The sequence below is a fragment of the Alexandromys fortis genome, unplaced genomic scaffold (genome assembly GCF_014885135.2).
Source record: "Alexandromys fortis isolate MF-2015 unplaced genomic scaffold, M_Fortis_MF-2015_v1.1 scaffold_27, whole genome shotgun sequence".
Classification (NCBI taxonomy): domain Eukaryota; kingdom Metazoa; phylum Chordata; class Mammalia; order Rodentia; family Cricetidae; genus Alexandromys; species Alexandromys fortis.
Genome location: NW_026067952.1, coordinates 9,913,914 through 9,934,285, shown reverse-complemented (window position 1 = coordinate 9,934,285; position 20,372 = coordinate 9,913,914). Strand labels below are relative to the sequence as shown.

Genomic DNA, 20,372 nt, shown 5'->3' with positions numbered 1-20,372 from the left:
GCCTGGCTTTTCTGTGATTTTAGGGGTCAAATTTCCAGGTCTTGTGCATGCTAGGCAAATATTATATATCTGAGCAACACCCCCCAGTACCAAATGACACACCCACTTTTGACTGGATCGGCTAAAAATTTTGAATAGCTGGGGAGCGGAGGGGGGGTATTGTTATTTTTTGAGACAGGGTCTCTCTACATAGCCCTGACTATCCTAGAATTTACTGTGTAGACCAAACTGGCCTCAAACTCACAGCCTATTCCTGCCTTCCAATTACTTGGATTAATGGCATGTGCCACCATTATTTTTATAATATCTCATTTAGAATAAATGTTTAGCAGTGTAACTTTTCTCCCTTGTAGTTCAGCAGAACAGAAGTGACTAGAATTTTGTTTTTTGTGCTCACTTGCTGTATTAAGCGCAGTGTTCTTCAGGCAACCAGCACTGAGTACCTGTAGCCAGTGCTTTGGGAAGCACAGGGCAAAGTGGGGGCTGTGATCTATCATGGGATGAGTATAAACAATGGCTCTATGAGGCAGGTGCATCTGAGCAGAGGCGAAGGGAAGATCTCATTTAGCAGACAGAAGACAAGAAAAAGGTGCCAGGCAGAAATCGCCAAGAGCAGGGAAACAGTTCAGCTGGAAAGTGCAGGGGAAGAGAATAAGATTCTGGGACCTGAGGTGGGCCGTCCTGATGGAGCTGCCACAGCAAGGGGGCGGGGATGCCACTCAGACATTGTATGCTATGTTAGCAACTTTGGGTCTTTTCTGGGAGTGGTGGGAACCATGGAAGCCTTTAATAGTAATGTAACATGGGTACTTTGTATTTCATAGAGTTTAGCCTTACTGTGTATGGAATAGATCCCATGCCTTGAGGCAGGTAAAAAAGGACTATAACAGTCGGGAGGGTTGACAAGGACCTGCCCTAGGGCAGAGACAAGCCAGGGGTCGGTTGAAGATAGGAAAAGAAGTAGACTGGGTAGCTATGGAGGGAAGAGACTAGCCAACAGCAGTTCCCCAGGGTCTGATCTGGGTGGTGGGATACATGGGGATGCTGTGCTTGAGCCAGGAAGGCGGGTGAAAAGGAGAAGGCCTTAAGTCACTTTAGATTGGTTGTCTCACTTGGCTTTGGAGACATGGCACTGAAAACACCTGGTGTCAGGACACTCTGACTCTGCCCTTGGACAGGCCACTTACCTACTCACATCCCAGTTACTTCTTCTGCTAACAGAGAGCATTATGGTGTATGTGAAGGGCCTGTGCTCATCAGAGGAAGAGCTCTGTGACACCCAGCACACACAGGTCACAGGTCACTTGTTAAATGGTGTCCCCCATCTCAGGCCTGCTGTTCCCTGTGTGAAGAAGTCAGCATTGGGGCAATAGTGTCCTGTGTAAAATAACTGTTGAAAAACAATTATATCTCAAATAATCCACACTGTAAACCTCCATAGATGGTTTAGAATTTTATTTATTCCCATAAGCACTTTTACTTTTTCTTGTTATTGCATTATGTCACCACTTACCTCTGACTTTCCCTGTTTAGAAAGCATGTACCTTCATTAAGTCTAACCTTGACCCCAGCAACGTGGATTCCCTCTTCTATGCTGCCCAGTCGAGCCAGGTCCTCTCAGGCTGTGAGGTGAGCCCAGGTTCCTATACTGCCTTTTATTTGTTTGTTTGTTTATTTATATGTAATAAGGTGCATTTTTAGAGGGAACATAATATCAGATTGTTAATATAATTTTTAAAATTTAGGAGTTGTTGGTGTAGGTTGGAACATGATTTTTATTCCTGTAAGAAAATGTTTTTCCCTTTAAGGGTTTGCTATAGTGGCTTTTAGATTGCTTTTTCTTACAGTTCTCATCTCCTCCGGGAGACCTTGAGATTTTCATGACTTGCTCAGCCTGCTCTCTTATAAACCTTAGGGCCACCTGCCCCAGAGGTGACACCACTTACAATAGTCTGGGCCTTCCCACATCAATTTTTAATCAAAAAAATGTTCTGCAGACTTGCCTACAGGCCAGTTTTATTGAGGCATTTTCTCAGTTGAGGTTCTGTCTGCCCAAGTAACTCTAGCTTGTGTTAAGTTGATAAAAACCCACCCAGAACAGAGGTAGTGTTAAGTCTGTGAACATTTAATCCAGGGGTGCTTGGTGGTCATGGCTTTGACAGCCACACTTGTACTACTGTCAGTATGCCTTTCACAAAGTGCCAGAACCTGCTCCAGCTCTGTGTCTGCCGGTCCTTCCTCAGATATCTGTTTCAAATGAGACCAAAGATCTGCTTCTGGCAGCAGTCAGTGAAGACTCCTCTGTTGCCCAGATCTACCATGCAGTTGCAGCGCTCAGTGGCTTTGGCCTTCCCTTGGCATCCCATGAAGCCCTTGGTGCTCTTACTGCTCGTCTCAGCAAGGAGGAGACTGTGCTGGCGTAAGTTGTCTGTTGGAACACCTGAGCGTCATTTGTGTTGGTGACTGACCTGAGAGGGTTCATAAGAATTGTCTATTATATATGTATTCATAAGGTTTTATACATAGAATACTAAATAAATGGTTAAAAGAAAGTAAGTAAGACTCGTTTAAGACTAAGCCTGTCCCTTTTCTCTCCTGAGTGCCCGAGGGAATATTACTTGCAGATCTTGTGATGCTGGTAGCACAGTGGTAACTATTGAGCACATGTTAACCGAGTCTTTTCTTTATGTACTTTAGTCTAGTTTTAGGAACGTTGCTCCAATTTCTGCCCAACAAGTTACAAACATCGACCGCATGATACTTCTTTAGTCTTGAGTAAGAAAGACGATTGGCAAGCAGCCAATTTCAGCCTACCATAATATCCTGTACAAGGTAGAGAATGCCTTCGGGCATGTTTCTGTACAGTTAATTAAATCTTAGTCTCAGTGCTCTACTCTTTCTTTACCTTGCAGAACGGTCCAGGCTCTGCAGACAGCATCCCACCTATCACAGCAGGCTGACCTGAGGAACATTGTGGAGGAGATTGAGGTATAAATCTGCTTCTCCAAACAAGTCTCTGAGCTCCTGTCTTTGACACCCTTTAAAACAGTCTTGCAAGCAGACATGACTGGTTTCTTTTAGCCAGCACTATATCTTTTACATCCATGACTGTTAAGTCCAACATGTTTGTGTTTTTTATATTTAAGCAATATGTCCTAGAGAATATTTGTTAGGCCAATATTAGATTGTGGAATCAATAAATCTAAAACTCAGATGCTTCTCTCTGCCACCTATGGCTTTGTAATTGTAGGTAAGGTGTTTGATACTCTGAGCCTCAGTTTTCCTGTAAGATGGATGCAGGAGCCGGTAAGGTTAAAAGAACCCGTGTATTAACTAGCTGCCTGTGGATAAATGGGTGGGTTTTTTGTTTGAGGCGGTCTGATTATATAACCCCTATTGGTCTTAAAGTTGGCATCTTTCTGAGCTAGGATTTTAAGTGTATGCTGCCATCCCTGGCTCACTACAGTTTTTACTATTACACAGGATATTCTGTTCCTTGGGCCACCCTCAAGAGCTGTATGACCAGTGATGACGGGCACTTCTGGCAGTGTCATTGCTGTGTGCTTCACGGGCACAGTATCTGCTTCATTCTGCTCCGCAGGAGCATTGACTGCAGAGAAGTGCTCTACTTCATAGGTGCTATCCACATGGGCAGCCATGGCTCCATCTGTGTTGTGATGCTTCCTGGCATCACTGCAGCCAGGATCACTGCTCTTCCCAAACTGGTGGCTGCTTCAGTACCCTGGCTCTTAGGCTTTGGCAGGAGCGCAGGGCCTACAGGAGGCTTGCTACCAGAGCTGCCAGAGACTCTGCCTGTCTGCCCTTTTGTAGAAAGTACTAAGTGGGTATGATGGTCTTTGGGTTTAGTAAGATTTCTTTGAAAGACCAGCTCTGGGGTGACAGTACTTTTTGTATCTTGTTTCTACCATCTCTGTGTTCCAATATGCCTCCATTTTTTTATGACAGGACCTAGTTGCTCGCTTGGATGAACTAGGGGGCGTGTATCTCCAGTTTGAGGAAGGACTGGAAACCACAGCGTTGTTTGTTGCTGCCACCTACAAGCTCATGGATCATGTGGGGACTGAACCATCCATAAAGGAGGTGCCTGTCTGATGATTCTCAAGCGTGTAACACAAAGGCATTGTTGAGTTTATCTTTCAAGGATGGTTGTTTCCAGAGAGGGCTGCTTCATACCTCAGGGTGTTGTTATTCACAATTTAGGTTAGGTTTTAAGAATGAGAAGTAGAAAGGTGTAATGCCTGTACTAAGAAGCTGACAGTCGGTGTGGTGGGCATGTAATGCATTGTCACACCTGTTGGCCTGAGGCACTTGCATGCTGTTAAGCAGGGCAAGGTCAAGTGTTTCACCCTGGTTTACTCTCCTTCCTCCTGACTGCCCTTTCTGTCCGTCTCCTGTGTGCTTTCCTCTTTGCTGGCCCCCAGGAAGTACCCTGGACCTCAGAATTGCCTGTTCTCCCCTTTCCCCTTCATCCTTAGCAACAGCTAATTCAGATAATCTCAGCTGCTGGATGTAGTTCTTCATGCTGTTTCCCTGAGAAACGTGTGTGTCTTCCAGATACTGTGAAAATGAGTTTTATTTGGGTGGGGGTGGGGGTGTTTGTTTTAAAGAGCTTCTTACCTTGAATGGTTTTACTTAGAATATGTGTGATGACATATTTAAGTGGAGCTTCTCCGTCTCCTGTGTGAGAGGTTACTAACCTTTGGTCTAATGTACGTAAAATACAGGTTCTGATACTGAGATCTTTAGAAGAAAAGTTTGAATTTAAAGCTAAGACTCACATTTTTATGCATTATGCAAATATTATGTAATACTATGTAACCAGCAAATAACATCTATCTTGGGTAGCTTGAATTAATTTTCTAATAATTTGTTCATATTCCTGCATTCTTATTGTGCCCATTCCTTCTTTCTAAGCATAGAAGCTCAAGCTATGGGGCTCCCTTTTCACTTCTGTCAGGGTGAACATGAGGAATTCAGGGTTTTCTGGTAGAAATGATTTGGGGATATCCTGTATACCTTGACACAGGTGGACTGCTGACTCTCTACATGCACAACTTAAACTTTTTCTCGTTTTATTCCCAAGCAATTACTAACCAGGTATTTGGCTAGAGTAATTTTGCTGTCACTGCTTTTGATATAACAATTCTGGTGAATAGTCACCCATTTTAACATGTCAATAGCCTACTGACGGAAAAATGTAATTGGTACAATTACAGAAAATGATGTCATGTCGACTGTGAATAACACTGTCAGGAAGAAGGCAGCTTTCTTGTTAGATGGTAGATTTTAAAGAACAAAACTGATTGAAGTAGAAGATGTTTCCTCCTGAGCAAACAGCCTTCAGAATTGTAATCATGCCTTTTAGGGCCGCTTGTTTTAAAATTGCTTTTCATTTTTCTCTTTTATGTAGCCCATGAGGTCTTAATGGAGACTTAGATTTTAGTTTCTTTCTAGTACACACTTTGACCATATACTTTGTCCTTATGAATACAAAATTGGACCATTTTATTCTCAAAGAGAGGTTAGGAAAGAAGATAGTCTAGCTGAAAGGGTTATGGGAGTAGGGAAGAACAGAATTTCTGTGGCAGGGCTTTGGGACAGTTTTCCTTCCTTCCCTTTGTCCCTCCCTTCTGTGCTATAACTTGTGTTTAACCTCAGTTTCCTTATTTAGAAAGCATTTATAGCTGCAGTCTGTCAAGGCTTTGTCGTGATTTGAGGTAGTGCATGCAAAGCAGCTACCATGGCCTGGTATTTAACAAACGGTTACTGTTATGTGCATTTTAGCCTCTACTTCTATAGCTCAGTAGTTAGCTGGAGTAGTTTGCATTTGTATACTAACCTGTGACTAGAGATTAACAAATAAATTAGTGAGTTTCCGTTTATAATAGAAGATTGAATTTTTAAGTTTAAATGCAGCATTTTGCTCCCTGCAGTCTGCCATTTGGATTAGTGCTGGATGTACTAACACACAAGGAATACTGCTGGGGTTGGGGGGGGGGGCTCTAATTCCTACACAGGGGAGCTGAGCTGTCTTTCCTTTGCTCTCAGGATCAGGTCATCCAGCTAATGAACACCATCTTCAGCAAGAAGAGCTTTGAATCTCTCTCAGAAGCCTTCAGCGTGGCCTCTGCTGCTGCTGCATTGTCCCAGAATCGCTACCACATGCCAGTGGTGGTTGTGCCTGAGGGCTCTGCTTCTGACACTCAGGAACAGGCCATCCTTCGGGTATGACCTCCCTGTCCAACATTGCCATTCTCATGCTATTTCTAGTGCAAGATTTTGAGATGTGGTATAGAGCCAGTTACAGCCTCAAATGAAGCATTCGTTGCTATTGTTTATAAACACTGATAAACTCAGATCTCTGTGATCAGCATTCTGTCTATATCAGTGTTGGAGTTCCATCTGCCCTATAAGTTTGATTTTGATAACCCGAGAAGGTGCCCCGTATTCAAAATTGTCTGTCTCCCTCGGTACAAATTGTGTCTTTCCAACTAAGAGCAGGCTGAGAAATAACCTCATTAGCATAATACTATTGAGTTCACGGTGGAATTAAGAGAACACAGTAGGGAACATATTGACTCTAAAGCTGGATACGTGCATGAACACTCAACACTGGAATGTTGAATTCTGTCCTTGCCCTTTATTGACCATGTGGCCTTTGGCAGTCCATAACCTCTTCAATTTCTTACCTTTTCAGTTTTCTTTTTTTAACCTATAAATTAGGGATTATATTGTCTGCCTTAGACAGTTGGTGGGAGACCTAGGATTTAACATACAAGAGATTTTCAAAAAAATAATGGGTCCATAAAAATGACTATTGGGTAAGAATATTTGCTATGCAAGCATGAGGACCTAAGTTCAGATTCCTAACACCCATGCAGAAAGCCAGGTATGATCATATGCACTAGTAATCACTAGCAGTAAGGAATGGCTAGGGAGACAGGTATCACTGAGGCTTGCTAGCTGAAAAATGACAAGATCTAGGTTCAGTGACAGACCTTGTCTCAAAGGAATAATGTGGCGAGCAATAGAAGAGGTCCATTGTCCTCCTAAGACTTCCAAATATGTATATGCACCTGCATATACAGGCCTACACATGCAGACATGCACGCAGACACAAACAGTAAATAAGTCACACCCTAACGTTTCCCCCAACATATTTTTTTCTTATAATTTTGGTGGAGTTTTTTGTTTTAGGATGTTATAGTAGAGTTGATAGAACAAGGGTTTAAAAACAATAAACATTAAATTGAGGGTGGTGTATTTGCCAGGCTTAGGAAGGAGTGTTCCCTAGTCCAGAGTAGCCCGAGTTACATAGAGAGACATTGTCTCTTAAGTAAAAAAAGAAATGCAGCTGTAAAAGCTAGTGGTGTGGTGTAATCTTGGGAAGCTCCAGCAGAAGGATACAAGTTCAAAGCTTGCTTGGGCCGTGAAGTGATGATTCAGGAACGAACTGGGCAATGCAGAGTCTAGGGATGTGACTTGGTGGTAGAGGTCTTGCCTAGCACACACAAGGCCCTGTATCGTGAAAACAAATAAGTAGAACCAGCCACACTCATGCTCATGCACAGTCTCCTGTTTCCTCCTCTGAGATGGCTGGGCAGAGTCATCTGTAGGTTCATCCCCAGCTGCAGCATTCTGTAATCTGTCCTGTCTTCATAGTTGGTCTCTGGTAGGCAGCAGACCAAAGTCAGTGCACATCCCTGAAGAAAGGTGCTGTTCTGCAGAGCTGGTTTCCTGTAGATAAAGTGCCCCAGAGACCAAATTTCTACTTTCTCAGTCTTTGTTCTATTCACTTGTGGTTTGTTTTGTTTGACTTTCTAGTTGCAAGTCAGCAATGCTTTGTCTCAGCCTCTGACTCAAGCTACGGTTAAGCTGGAGCATGCTAAGTCAGTGGCTTCCAGAGCTACTACTGTCCTGCCTAAGATGCCCTTCATTCGTGCGGGGTAAGTCTGGGAAAGGAAGATCTGTGCAGGGTACCAAGCTCTGTGCTTTGGACAGTTAACTTTTAACCAGTGTAATTGATTCATAGGGGTTAGGCCACCTGGTCTACAAAGAGTTCCAGGACAGCCAGGGTTGTTACACAGAGAAACCCTGTCGCGAAAAACCAAACAAACAAGCAAAACAGTTTCATGAGGGTCATAAACCACATTTGCCTAATGTGATAAGTCCTAGAGGAGAGCATTTGAAAGAGATTTCTAAACCAGGCCATTTTGCCCTAATAGTTCTGTCCTGTCTCTCTAGTGAACTCTGTCTTGTCAAGTATATTCCTACTTTTAAATTTAATATTTTTGTCTGATAGATGAATACTTCATTTTAGAAAAATCAGAAAACATAAATCCTCTACCATAATTTTACTAGCTAGCGATAACCACCTCCACACTTTATAGTTCTTTTTGTCAGTCTTTTGGCTATGAATATAAGTACATTTTATTACTTAAATTCTTAGATTTATCTTATTCTATGTATGTGTGCTTTGTTTATGTATGTATATGTGTACTGCATGCTATCCACAGAGGTTAGAAGAGGGCATCAGATCACCTAGAACTAGAGTTACAGATGGTTGTGAGCCATCATGTGGGTGTTGGGGATTGAACCCAGGCCCTCTGCAAGAACAACAAGGACTCTTAACCACCAAGTCATCTCTTCAGCCCCATGGGTACATTTTAAAAACTGAATGAGAGTCTGTAACTGTGTGTTATGAATAATTGCCCCACGGGATTAAATATTTGTCTCCAATAATTTTAGTGGCTATTTTTGATATGTGTATTTCTCAAAAGTTAAGACTTGGTTTCTATATAAAACCTTATTTAGTATCAATGAATTACTGCTATATGGAGGTTGGGATGGGATATTGGTGAGAACATATTTTTTCCACAGCGGTAAAGGTTTCCCCACTAGACCTCGAATGATCAAGTGAACTTTTCTCTAGGGCAGACTGGTGTGAGTGGTTTTGTTGAGCAGCATACCAGAGGCTGAGTGGTAGAGCACTGTGCGGCATGCCCTGGGCCCTGGATTCTACCCCACCACTGGGAAATGATTGACAGCAGAGAGCAGTTGAAATCAGACTGGCAGTGGTGCCGGTAGCACATTACCATACAGGAAGGCACTACAGGGCTGGACTTTGCGGACCTGGGAGGGGAAGCAAAGAACACTGTACATTAGGAGATGGGCTATCCTGGGTGGTTTTTACCTTTTCCACATTCATTAGGAGATGGGCTATCCTGGGTGGTTTTTACCTTTTCCATATTCTTTTGTGGCAGAGCTGGAGACTGCTGAGTGGTACAGGGAGGCAACAAAGAGGGGAGTGGCCCTGGACTGTGACAGGGAGATACTTTGTAGCCAATGTGATATATTCAGGACTTCTCTTGAGCTCTTGTTAACCTTCCTGTCATTCCCAACAGGGATGTTTTTGAGCTAAACTTCAAGAATGTTAAACTTGCCAGTGGCTACTATGACTTCTCTGTCAGAGTTGAAGGTGACAGCCGCTACATTGCGAACACTGCAGAGGTAGGTGCTTCTCATGTCATCCCTGCTGCCATATTAATATATCTGAGATGACCAAGGTATGTGGTGTACTGACTTCCTTTGTGCCCAGGCTAAGGTGGCCTTGACCTCTTGATCCTCCTGCCTCTGCCCTGGGATTTTAAGCAAGGGCTGCACACTCTTTAGATTTCTTCCTTTTACTCCATCTCTATTTATGTATTGGAAATCTACTGTAAGAAAAATAAACTGCCCTCTCCCCTTCGTTTATTTGTACAGTGGAGCTTGTGAAATGAGCTTCTGGGTGTTACAGATGCTATGATCTCACTTAGACCTCCTGTCATCCTGATTTTGCCTTTGAAGATATCCTCAGCTAGACACCTTTGGCATTCTTTTTAAATAGGAACAATAGGCAGCAAGAATGTTTGACCTTTTCAAAAGCAGGACCTCCTTACCTGGTAGACTTGTTTGAAGTTTGGCAGAATGTAAGGTGTTTCCTGAAACTCCAGTCACTGCCTCATGTGTGACCTTTGGGCCATGAGACAGCCAATCTGATCCACTCACAGTTTGGGTAGAAATTAATTTACTGTGTAACTTGAACCTTTAAATTCCAGATTATTTTCTTATTGGTTTCCTTTACGAAACCTTACTTGCAGCATTCTGCATTACAGAGGAGCTCCTGCTTTCCTCGCAGCCTCGCCTTTCTCCTCCTTTCCAGCTGCATTGCTCAGCTCACACCTCTGTCTCTTTCCCTGCCTTCATTTTCCTTTCTCCTTCCGAGAGTCCTTGTTATATGTTGCCAGTTGCTCTGTAGTCTCACCAACGTTGGTGTCATCTATTTTTATGATGTGTTTTTCTTTGATTTGATGTGAAGTTGAGCGCTGTTCTCATGGTCATTGGGCAGCTAGGTTTTATGAATCATACATCTGTTGCAGGTTGTCTATTAGTCTTCTCCCCTTACTGGCTGTCAGGTGCAGTGTAAGTTCTAAACAGTAAGCCTTAGTTGTGAGCTTCAGTTTTTTTCTCAGAATTATTTTATGGCCTCTTAATGCACACAAACTTTAAAGCTTTTTCTAGATTACGGGGTTGGATTTTTTTTTAGTATATGTTTGGTGCATGCATATGTGTAGACTGTGTGCTAGTGTCCTCACATGTGTGTGTATATTTAAAAATCACAAGTCCACATTTTAGATGTCTTTCTCTATCATTGTCTATCTGTCATTCAGGACAGGGTCTCACTGAATCTGGAACTTGCCATTTTGTCTTGGCTGACTGACTGACTGGCTGTCTACTGAATTTCCCAGGGTCTACCTGTCTCTGCATTTGCGTGTATACACATATACACACACACACACACACAGTGCTGGTGTTACAGATACATACTTCCATACCATCTTTTATATGGGGACTGTGACACTTCACAGTGAGCCATTTCCCTAGCCCTGCTCTTTTTATATCTTTTAAGAGGCTGACAAAATGGTGAGTTGTGGGAGGAGGTAGCCAGTTCTCAAAAATTGTCCTGTGACCTGCATACATGTGCCATGGCATGCACCTCCAGACTTATACACACAAAAATAAATAAAGTACCTCAAGGTTAAAAAAAAAAAGTAAAAATTAAAAGTCCTCTACTATTTTCTTCTAGCCGTTTTCAGAGCATTTTTCTCCTTATAGCTTCAATATCCTTTAATTTTGTTCCTGCTCTAGTATGTATCTTAGACCATTTAGAAAAAGAAATGTTTTTTCCTTCTAGACTGCTTAGAATAGACTGCAGTGCAGTAATCCCCAAAGGTGAGCTTTGGTGCTCTCTCTCTCTTTCTCTCTCTCTCTCTCTCTCTCTCTCTCTCTCTCTCTCTCCCTCTCCCTCTCCCTCTCCCTCTCCCTCCCTCCCTCCTTCTCCCCCCTCTCTCCCTCCCTCTCTGTAGATGTGTGTGACTTTATTAAGATATAATTTATGATCCGATGAAATGTACTCATTGAAAGTATGTAGTTAGATATTCTTGATATATTTAGGGCTGTTTAACTATAACTATCACTCCTGTCTAGTCTAGAACACTGCCATTATCCTAAACTCGGACTTCCATCATTAGCAGCCGCTCTCCCATCTCTCCTGCCCCAGCCCCTGCATCCACACATGACTTCCTCTGTGGTTGGCCTCTTCAGGATGCTCATGTGGTTGCAGTCACACAATATGTTAACTTCTGCCTCTGGATTTTTCTTTACTTAATGGAGTATTTTTAGAATTATCTATGATTTAGCATGTTTAAGTACTTTATTCATTTCTGTGTCTGACAAACATGTTGTTTATTTATATTTGATATTTGTACCTATGCTATGTGTGCGTGCGTATGTGTATGTTAGGGATCATTGAGCTCAGGGCCTTGCATATTCTAAGCATCAGTGCTTTGCTTTTTGGCTTTGACAAATAATATTGCTATAAACATGCGTGTGTAAGTTTTTGTTTGAACATTTGCTTTCAGTTTGCTTAGGAATGGAACAGCTAGGTCACATGGTAACTCCGTGTCATATCCCTACCAGCTTTAGGTGAAGGTTGTATTTCTCTGCATCCTTGCCATCATTTTTTTTTTTTTTTTTTTGTACTGTCTTTTTTTCTTTTTTTGGTTTTTTGAGACAGGGTTTCTCTGTGTAGCTCTAGCTGTCCTGGAACCCACTTTATAGACCAGGCCGATCTCAAACTCACAGCTCATAGGGATCCACCTGCCTCTGCCTCCTGAGTGCTGGGATTAAAGGCGTGCACCACCACTGTTGACTGTATTTGTATATTTTCTTGGAAGAAATGTCTGTGTAGATCCTTTGCTTATTTATTTAAGGCAATAACAAAAACCTTTATGTCAGATGTGCTAATATGCTGCTTAGGAGGTGGAGACCAGAGGATCATGACGTTGAATCTAGCCTGGGCTATATAATGAGACACTTAGGGCTATGTCTTTAAGATTTATTTTATGTCTATGAGTAAGTATTTTGCCTGCATGTATGTAAGTGCGCCAAATGTGTCTGGTGCCCACAGTCTGGAAGAAGGCATTGGATCCCCCAGAAACTGGAACTAGGGATGGTTGTCAGTGGTGTGTAGGTGCTAGTAATCAACCCAGGTACTCTGGCAAGAGCTGATGCTCTTAACTGCCGAGCCATCTCTCCAGCCCCCACCTCCACTTCACCCCATATAGCTCTCATTTCCATTTGTTTCTCTTTTAAGTGTTTGGCTTAGAAGAGTTCTTTATGTATCTTTATTTGTGTCCTATTTTGTCATTTGTGATTTAGATACTATTTAAGAAATGATTTCCTAAGTTAAGATCATAGAAATGATTCTTTTTCTTTTTCTTTTTTTTTTATTTTTTCTTTTTTTTTTATTTTTTTTAGATTTATTTATTTATTTATTATGTATACAACATTCTGCCTCGATATATGCCCGCACGCCAGAAGAGGGCGCCAGATCTCATTACAGATGGTTGTGAGCCACCATGTGGTTGCTGGGAATTGAACTCAGGACCTTTGGAAGAGCAGGCAATGCTCTTAACCGCTGAGCCATCTCTCCAGCCCAGAAATGATTCTTAATAAGAAGTTTATAGGGACTGGAGAGATGACTAAGAGGTTAAGAGCACTGGCTGTTCTTCTAGCGGTCCTGAGTTCAATCCCCAGCAACCACATGCATGGAGGGAATGTTGTATACATAATAAATAGATAAATCTTTTAAAAAGTTTATAATTCTAAAAGCTTTTAAACTGAGGTCTCTGATCTATTTTGAGATGGTTTTGTGTATGCCTGACCATTTTCCTTTGGGTGTGAATACCCAGTTGTTCTAGTACCGTTAGTGGCAGACTATTCTTTGCCCATTGAATTTTTTTGACTTTGTCAGAACTCAATTGCACATAAATTTAAGGGTTAATTTTTGGACCCAAAATTCAATCCTATTGATCTATTTTTGTTCGTATGCCGTACTACCTTGTGGGTTATTATAACTATTATAACAGCTTGACTTCTTATAATGTGAAGTCTGGTGTTTGTCAAAATGTTTTTATAGTTGTTGGGAAAACTTAGCACAAAATAGCAAAATTGTCTAATAGTTTACGCAGCAATCATCAGCCCATCAGCACTTACTGAGGCCGTTTGTTGTCCTTCCCCTTCCCAGGGATGTCATAAGCAGGAAATAGTTTCTCTCCCACTTCATCATGGTGTGTGTCCATTTGTATGTGTGTACATGTGCCTCTTTTGCTATATGTGCAGCTTTACTGTGTAATTTCAGTAATAGTCACATTTAGAACCTTAGAGCAGGTCAGCAAGTCCTGTTTGTTCCTCCTTAGAGATGCCAGTATTGGTCAAAGTACATTAGTGGTGGTTTTGTGTAGAAGCTTGCAATAGTACTCATTGAAATTGGACTGGCTGTCAGGCAAAGCATGGGTTTTGGAAGCTTTCATTAGCATTAATTGCTCCTAATGCACCATCATTTTTGACAGCAATAAGCCAAATGGGGAGTTGCTACTCTCAGCAGGAAGACCACATTTCCTGGTGTTGAAACATTTTGGAGGATATATGTGGTATACAATGCAAACAACAACAACAAAAGTAGTTTGCTCTTGTGTGAAGTGGGCCCCGCTGCATTTAAGTGGCACAGAGCCCCTTTCCCGTTTGAGGCTGAGCTAACCAACAGAGACCCTGGGTAGGAGTGACATGAAATGCTTTTCTTTTGACTATTTCCAGAGTTCCATTTGTAGTGAGACATATAGTCTTTAATTCCAGCACTCTGGAAGCAGAGGCAGGTGGAACTCTTCAGTTCAAGGTCAGCCTGGTCTACAAACAAGTTCAGGACAGCCAGGGCAAGACAGAGAAACCTGTGTTGGAAAACAAAACCACAAACAAAAGACTATATATGTCCCATGTTGTCCAGATTATCCTAGTATTTTAAAAACAGGAATATATACATGTGAGTATGTGTTTTTTTCAAAGTACAGAAAAATTATAATGAATATGTGCCTTCCCCCATCCTCTCAATTCAGTTCTTAGAGAAGACTGTCATCCATAGTTTCTTGGGTGCTAAGAAAAAGTAAAAGATGAGGCTGGAGAGATGTCTCAGTGGTTATAGTACCTGCTTCTCTTCCAAAGGACCTGAGTTCAGGTCCCAGCACCCACATCAGTCCGCAGCTGCTTGTGTCTGTCCTCCGCATACACCTGTACTCATGTGTGCATACCCACTCTCAGACTCATACACATCATTTAAAATAATAAAGACAAATCTTTTCATTTGGTTGGTTGGGTTTTGTTTTTATTTTTATTTTTTGTTTTTTCAAGACAGGGTTTCTCTGTGTAGTCCTGGCTATCCTAGAACTCACTCTGTAGACCAGGCTGGCTTCAAAGCTGTAATATCCGCCTGCCTCTGCCTCCCGAGTGCTGGGATTAAAGGTGTGCACCACCACCCAGCAAAATAGCTCTTCTTTTAAAAAGTAATAGTTAGGGGGTGAAGAAAAAACAGCTAAGTGTGTTCTTTCTTATGGGTAGTGGAGGGATCATTTGATAAACAGGTATATTATTTGCTGGGAGATGGTGCCACATGTCTATAATCAGTCCTAGCACGCCAGAGGCAGAAACAGGCAGATTTCTGAGTTCAAAGCCAACCTAGTCTATGGAATTCTGGAACAGCCAAGGTTACACAGAGAAACCCTATCTTGGAGAAATTGCCCAGAACCTCTCTGGACCTGACTTTGTATAGGAAAGCTGGCTCTGATTCTGAACCTGTGAATGGTGAGGTTTGTGAGGCCTTTAGTTCTTCCCGTACCTTGCCTTATTCCATTGGATGGCCTGCATCTCTTTCCTCTGCTGCCATAACCACCAAGCCTAACTCATTGCCGGGGAGTGATGCCAAGTATAAGTCTGCCAGTTGCATATCCACGAGTAGAGGTGATGTCCCATGGCTTCTGATAAATCTTTTTTTTTAAATTTATTTATTGTACATACACTTGCCAGAAGAGGGCGCCAGATCTCTTTACAGATGGTTGTGAGCCACCATGTGGTTGCTGGGAATTGAACTCAGGACCTCTAGAAGAGCAGACAGTGCTCTTAACCTCTGAGCCATCTCTCCAGTCCCTCAGATTTAGACTTTTAACTGGAAAATCCCCAATTAATAGACTATTTTCTGGCATTAACTAGCTCTTCTTTTTGGAAATTTTTATAAAGGAAGAGCCAGGATGGTGACTTGTACTTAGAACAGACTCCAGATCTCTCTGACTTCATGCAACCAAGGGTTCTTTTTTGCAAGTGTCTTTAGTGAGTTAGTTGGAAGGAAGAAGAGTGTTGGTTTGTGGGTGTGTTTCAGTGGTGGGTCCTTACCTACCAATGCAGATACATACAGGCACGCATGCATAGACTTTTGTCGTGCCCACCCGCTGACTTGATGAATGTCTTCTGTTTTGCTGCAGCTTAGAGTCAAGATCTCCACTGAAGTTGGCATCACAAATGTCGATCTTTCCACTGTGGATAAGGATCAGAGCATTGCCCCCAAAACTACCCGGTAAGTGGGGTGCCACCTACATACTGGGGACCCCCATGCTTCAGAGCTGGAAAGAACAAACTAGGCACTGTGCCCCTCCAGGTGGTATTTCCTTGGTGGCAGTGACCCTGTCCTATCCCAAGAGAATGCAGTTGCAGTGGTGTGGTGTACTCTAGGGATTCTGGTGGGTGTGTAAGCAGACGTGGGGATTGTTTGTACTATGTTTAGTCCGTGAGCCAACAACACTTGTTACCTCAGGCTCTAACCCTTGAGTCCACTCTGTCATTCACGTTATTTAGTTCAGATAACCTTTATTTCTAGTAAGGAGACATACTTAAAAAAGGAAACAGTAGATTAATTTGTATTTTACTGCCGTCTAATTCAGAGTCCTGAATTAGCTTTTGGTATGGCCTCATGGAAATTGTGGGCTGTGGGAAAAACTAAAAGTCTAGACCTTGGAAAGCCTTCAACCTCTCTGTGAGACTCCTGCTTCCCTTCCGTACCCACAAAAAGCACCACTAGTTGACAAAAAAAAAAAAAAAAAAAAAAAGCACCACTAATGACCACAGCACTTGCTCCTGCTGAACCAAAGCACAGCTTCGGTGTCATTTTTTTATTATTATTAAATGTAACCTCCTAGGTAACCATTAATATTTTTTAATATTGAACATTTCATAAATTTCTGTGTCATCTTTGCACAAGGGTCGTGCTAATCTTCTCTCTGTATACTGACCAGTGTTTAGTACATGTGCTAAAGTGAGCCTCAGCCATTGCCATTTGATCAGAGATAGCCAGGATGCTTGGTGAAGGCCATTTGTCAGCATCAGATATGTCCCTCTTCTGTCACTATCTCGGGTATAGTTCAGATCCCAGCTTTACTCGGATGGAGTGGCTCTAGAAGCAGATAGCTGAACCCTGGAGCTGTTTTGAAGGCAGTGAATGCTTTAAGCCAGACTCACTCCTTGTAAGTCATGTAGATCTGGACTTCCTGTCCCTGACATGGTTGTTGCCGTAGTGACAGTGGAGATATGAGCACTATTTGAGAATGCACTAAAATAAAATGTCTATAAGAGTAGTTGCAAAGTTATTTCTCGTAGAGTTGGTTTTGATGAGTAAATATAAACCAAAAGTAAACAAAGCCAGGTGTGAGCTTTGTAAACCATTTGGCTTGCTGGTCCCTTGGCGGTCTTTCTCTTCAGTCCCAGGAGATAGCCATGGAAAAAACAGCTTTTCTCATCAAGTCTGCCTTTTGAGAAAATGACTTTTTAAAACCCAATTTCGTAGCAGAAAAATAAATTGAAACAGTCCAGGAAACAAAGCATAAAATAGAGAAAGCCCAACATTCCCTCCTTTCCTTTGCTCCACACTCCCTGCTCACCAACCTCACTGCTGCTGGCATCAGTCCATGACTGTCCTCTGCATCCTGCTAGTCCTGCAGCGGTGCACACAGGCTCCCTGCACCTGGGCTGGGCCAGTTAAGAGCATGGGTTATTGAAATAAAGGCCTGGAGGTAGACATTCTCACAGGGCATTGTTCCTAGACCCTGATTAAAGTTTTCTCTGCTGTTCTCAGTCCTGGTCTGTGCCTAAGATTGTAGCTTAGTGGTCTGGTCAAGCTTTCTGGTCTACCTTGTGAGTTCTATCTCCCACCAGAGAGAGACAGAGACAGAAAGAGAATGCCTCTTCAGTCTGACTTTATTGTTCCACTTTGCCTCTAGGGCACAGATATTTCTGTACATTCCATGGAAGTGGTAAAATAGGACAGGGACAGTTGGGCACTAATGCCTGTTCTTAGACAGGGAAACCCTATCAGAAGTCTTAACTATATAATATCTCTTTCAGGGTGACTTACCCAGCCAAAGCCAAGGGTCCATTCATCGCGGACAGCCATCAGAACTTCGCCCTGTTCTTCCAGTTGGTAGATGTGAACACTGGTGCAGAGCTCACCCCTCACCAGGTCAGGAAGAGCCCTGTTCTTCTGTCCAGAAATCTAATGTACACCAGAGCAGTGAGACTCTGACACAGATGCAAGCAAACATCAGATTCCTGCTTTCAGAGCCTGACTTGTCTTGTGTGACACACTACTCCCTTTGTAGTGATTGTGACCCATTAGCTGAGCTCAATGGCTTAGACCTGTAATCATAGCTAGCGCTTGGGATAGCTGAGGCAGGAAGATAAATAAGTTCTATCAGGTGAATTCAAGACAAGCCTGGCAGATTCGTGAGACCATTTTAAAATACAAGGCAGAGGAGGGCTGGGGTTGAGCTTAGTGATAGAGCACTTCCCGAAAGAGGGGGGGTGGTGGGGAGCTGGAGAGTACTTTTGCTCCTGTGGAGAACCAGGGTTTGGCTCCCTGCACTTATACACATGACTGCTTACAGTTATCTGCAACTCCAGTTCCAGAAGCTCCAGCACCCTCTTCAGGTCTCCACAGCCACAGGCACACAGGCAGTTGACTGTCATACTCACGGACAAAACACTTAAATATATAAAATGAAGTAAATACATTTAAAAGATGTATTCAAGGCAGATTAACACTTGAGGACTTTTTAAAAACAAAAAACAAAAAAACATTTCTTATAGTTTATTTAACTTTTATTTTATGTGCATTAGTATGAAGGTGTCAGATCCCCTGGAACTGGATCTTTAGACAGTTGTGAGCTGTCATGTGGGTGCTGGGAATTGAACCCGTGTCCTCTGGAAGAGCAGTCAGTGCTCTTAACCACTGAGCCATCTCTCTAGCCCTGAGAGGACTGTTTTTTGTTTTTTGTTTTTTTAATTCTTTTTGAAACAATTTGGGGAGGGGGCAGGGTTGTTGTTTTGTTTGTTTCCAAGACAGGATTTCTCTGTATAGCCCTGACTGTCCTGGAACTCAGAGATATGCCTACCTTTGCTTCCCGAATGTGGTAGGATCAAACAGTGGCATACACCACTGTCTGGCTTGAAACAACTTTGAAAGAAATGGAAAATCTAGTCAAAAAAAAACAAAAAAAACTAAAATGTTTTTTGTTCTTACCAAAGTTAGATTTTCTATTTTGGAACTCTAAAAAATAGCCTTTCAAGTTTGTATCTATTTTATATTATGAAAACAGAAGGCATTATGTATTTTAATTTAAATTTTTTTTTAATTTTATATGAAAGAGTATTTTGCCTTCAGGTGTGTATGTACATCACATGTAACTGGTGCCAGCAAAGTCCAGGCGAGAGCATCAGAGTCCCTAAAACAGTGATCGCAGACAAATGTAAGCCCCTGTGTGGTTTAACCATTGAGCCATCTCTTCATATTGTTTAGGTTCATATAATTTTACTTGTAATCCCAGAACTTAGCCCTTCCTCCCCTTTTGTACATGTATGTGTGTAGGTGTTTGTATGTATGTTCACATGTGTATGAGTACATGTGGGGGTTCAAGATTGGTGCTGAATGTCCTCTATTAATGTCTGTCCTCTGAGGCAGGGTCTCTTGCAAGCCTGGAGCTTGCTGTTTGAGTTGCTCTGCCAGCTGGCTCACTCTAGGGATTTCCTGTTAGGGTTATAGGTGGATCATCCTGCCCATCTGGCTCTTATGTGGGTTCCGGGGATCTCACTTCCAGTTTTCTTGCTTGCGTATCAATGCTTTGCCCATCTTTACAGCCCCATTCCCCACTTTTAAATACTTGCTTTTCTCCCCTATCCTGTTCAGCTCTGCTGCATCCATCTAGCGGCCTCCCTTCTTCAATAATTTGATGTGTGGGATCACAAATGAGACCTCTGCTTTGTGTGCAGGTCCAGCTCTAGCTGTGTCCCTATGGCAACTCATTTAATGCTCTTGCCTTAAACCTGTGAATGTAGACAACCTCTTGTCTTGTTGAGTTCTTTGACTTGATGCCCTTGAAAGGAAAGCCTTGCGTGGATGTTAAATTTTGTTGCAGTTCTAACACATGCTGGCAGAAGATCTTGGTTTCTTGTGCCATAACCGATGAGACCCAGACCCACTGAACTAAGGCTCCGTAGCTACAGTTGCTTGGTTGCTGGGTGGCTCTTACTCACCAGGCACTGCACTACACACAAGTGCACCCCAGGAAGTTAATATTTGTGCCTTAAAGATAGAGAAGTCAGGATACAAGAAGGTTAAGCAACATTCAGCTACTAAGTGAGCCAGGTCACTCTGTATTCAGGACCAGGCTCTGTGATACCAGGCTACTCTGTTCCCATTAGAACTCTGCCTTGTTATCTGTTGACAGCAGAGTATTCATAGCTGCTGGAAACCCTTCATCTCCCTTCTCTTCACCCTCTGGTGAAGAAGTTAATTGGGCAGCAAAGTGGCCAGAAGAAACTGCAGCAGCAGAGGGCAAACATCACGAACCTGGGCATCCAGCCTCCCAGTCACTAAGCAT

The 20,372-nt window shown here is 42.6% G+C and overlaps 1 protein-coding gene and 1 pseudogene across 3 annotated transcripts in view; one reads left to right on the top strand and one right to left on the bottom strand.

The window, feature by feature from the left end:
* Rpn2 (ribophorin II) overlaps positions 1-20,372 on the top strand; it is a 37,734-nt gene that overhangs the window by 6,421 nt on the left and 10,941 nt on the right. For all 3 annotated transcript variants that reach the window (XM_050151160.1, XM_050151159.1, XM_050151158.1), the window contains exons 3-11: positions 1,534-1,629; positions 2,244-2,419; positions 2,913-2,988; positions 3,967-4,101; positions 6,070-6,246; positions 7,846-7,967; positions 9,426-9,531; positions 15,930-16,021; positions 17,842-17,956. In XM_050151160.1, coding sequence (XP_050007117.1) covers positions 1,534-1,629; positions 2,244-2,419; positions 2,913-2,988; positions 3,967-4,101; positions 6,070-6,246; positions 7,846-7,967; positions 9,426-9,531; positions 15,930-16,021; positions 17,842-17,956 — 1,095 coding nt within the window. The remainder of the gene's footprint in view (positions 1-1,533; positions 1,630-2,243; positions 2,420-2,912; positions 2,989-3,966; positions 4,102-6,069; positions 6,247-7,845; positions 7,968-9,425; positions 9,532-15,929; positions 16,022-17,841; positions 17,957-20,372) is intronic.
* LOC126507154 (uncharacterized) lies at positions 16,657-16,756 on the bottom strand (annotated as a pseudogene).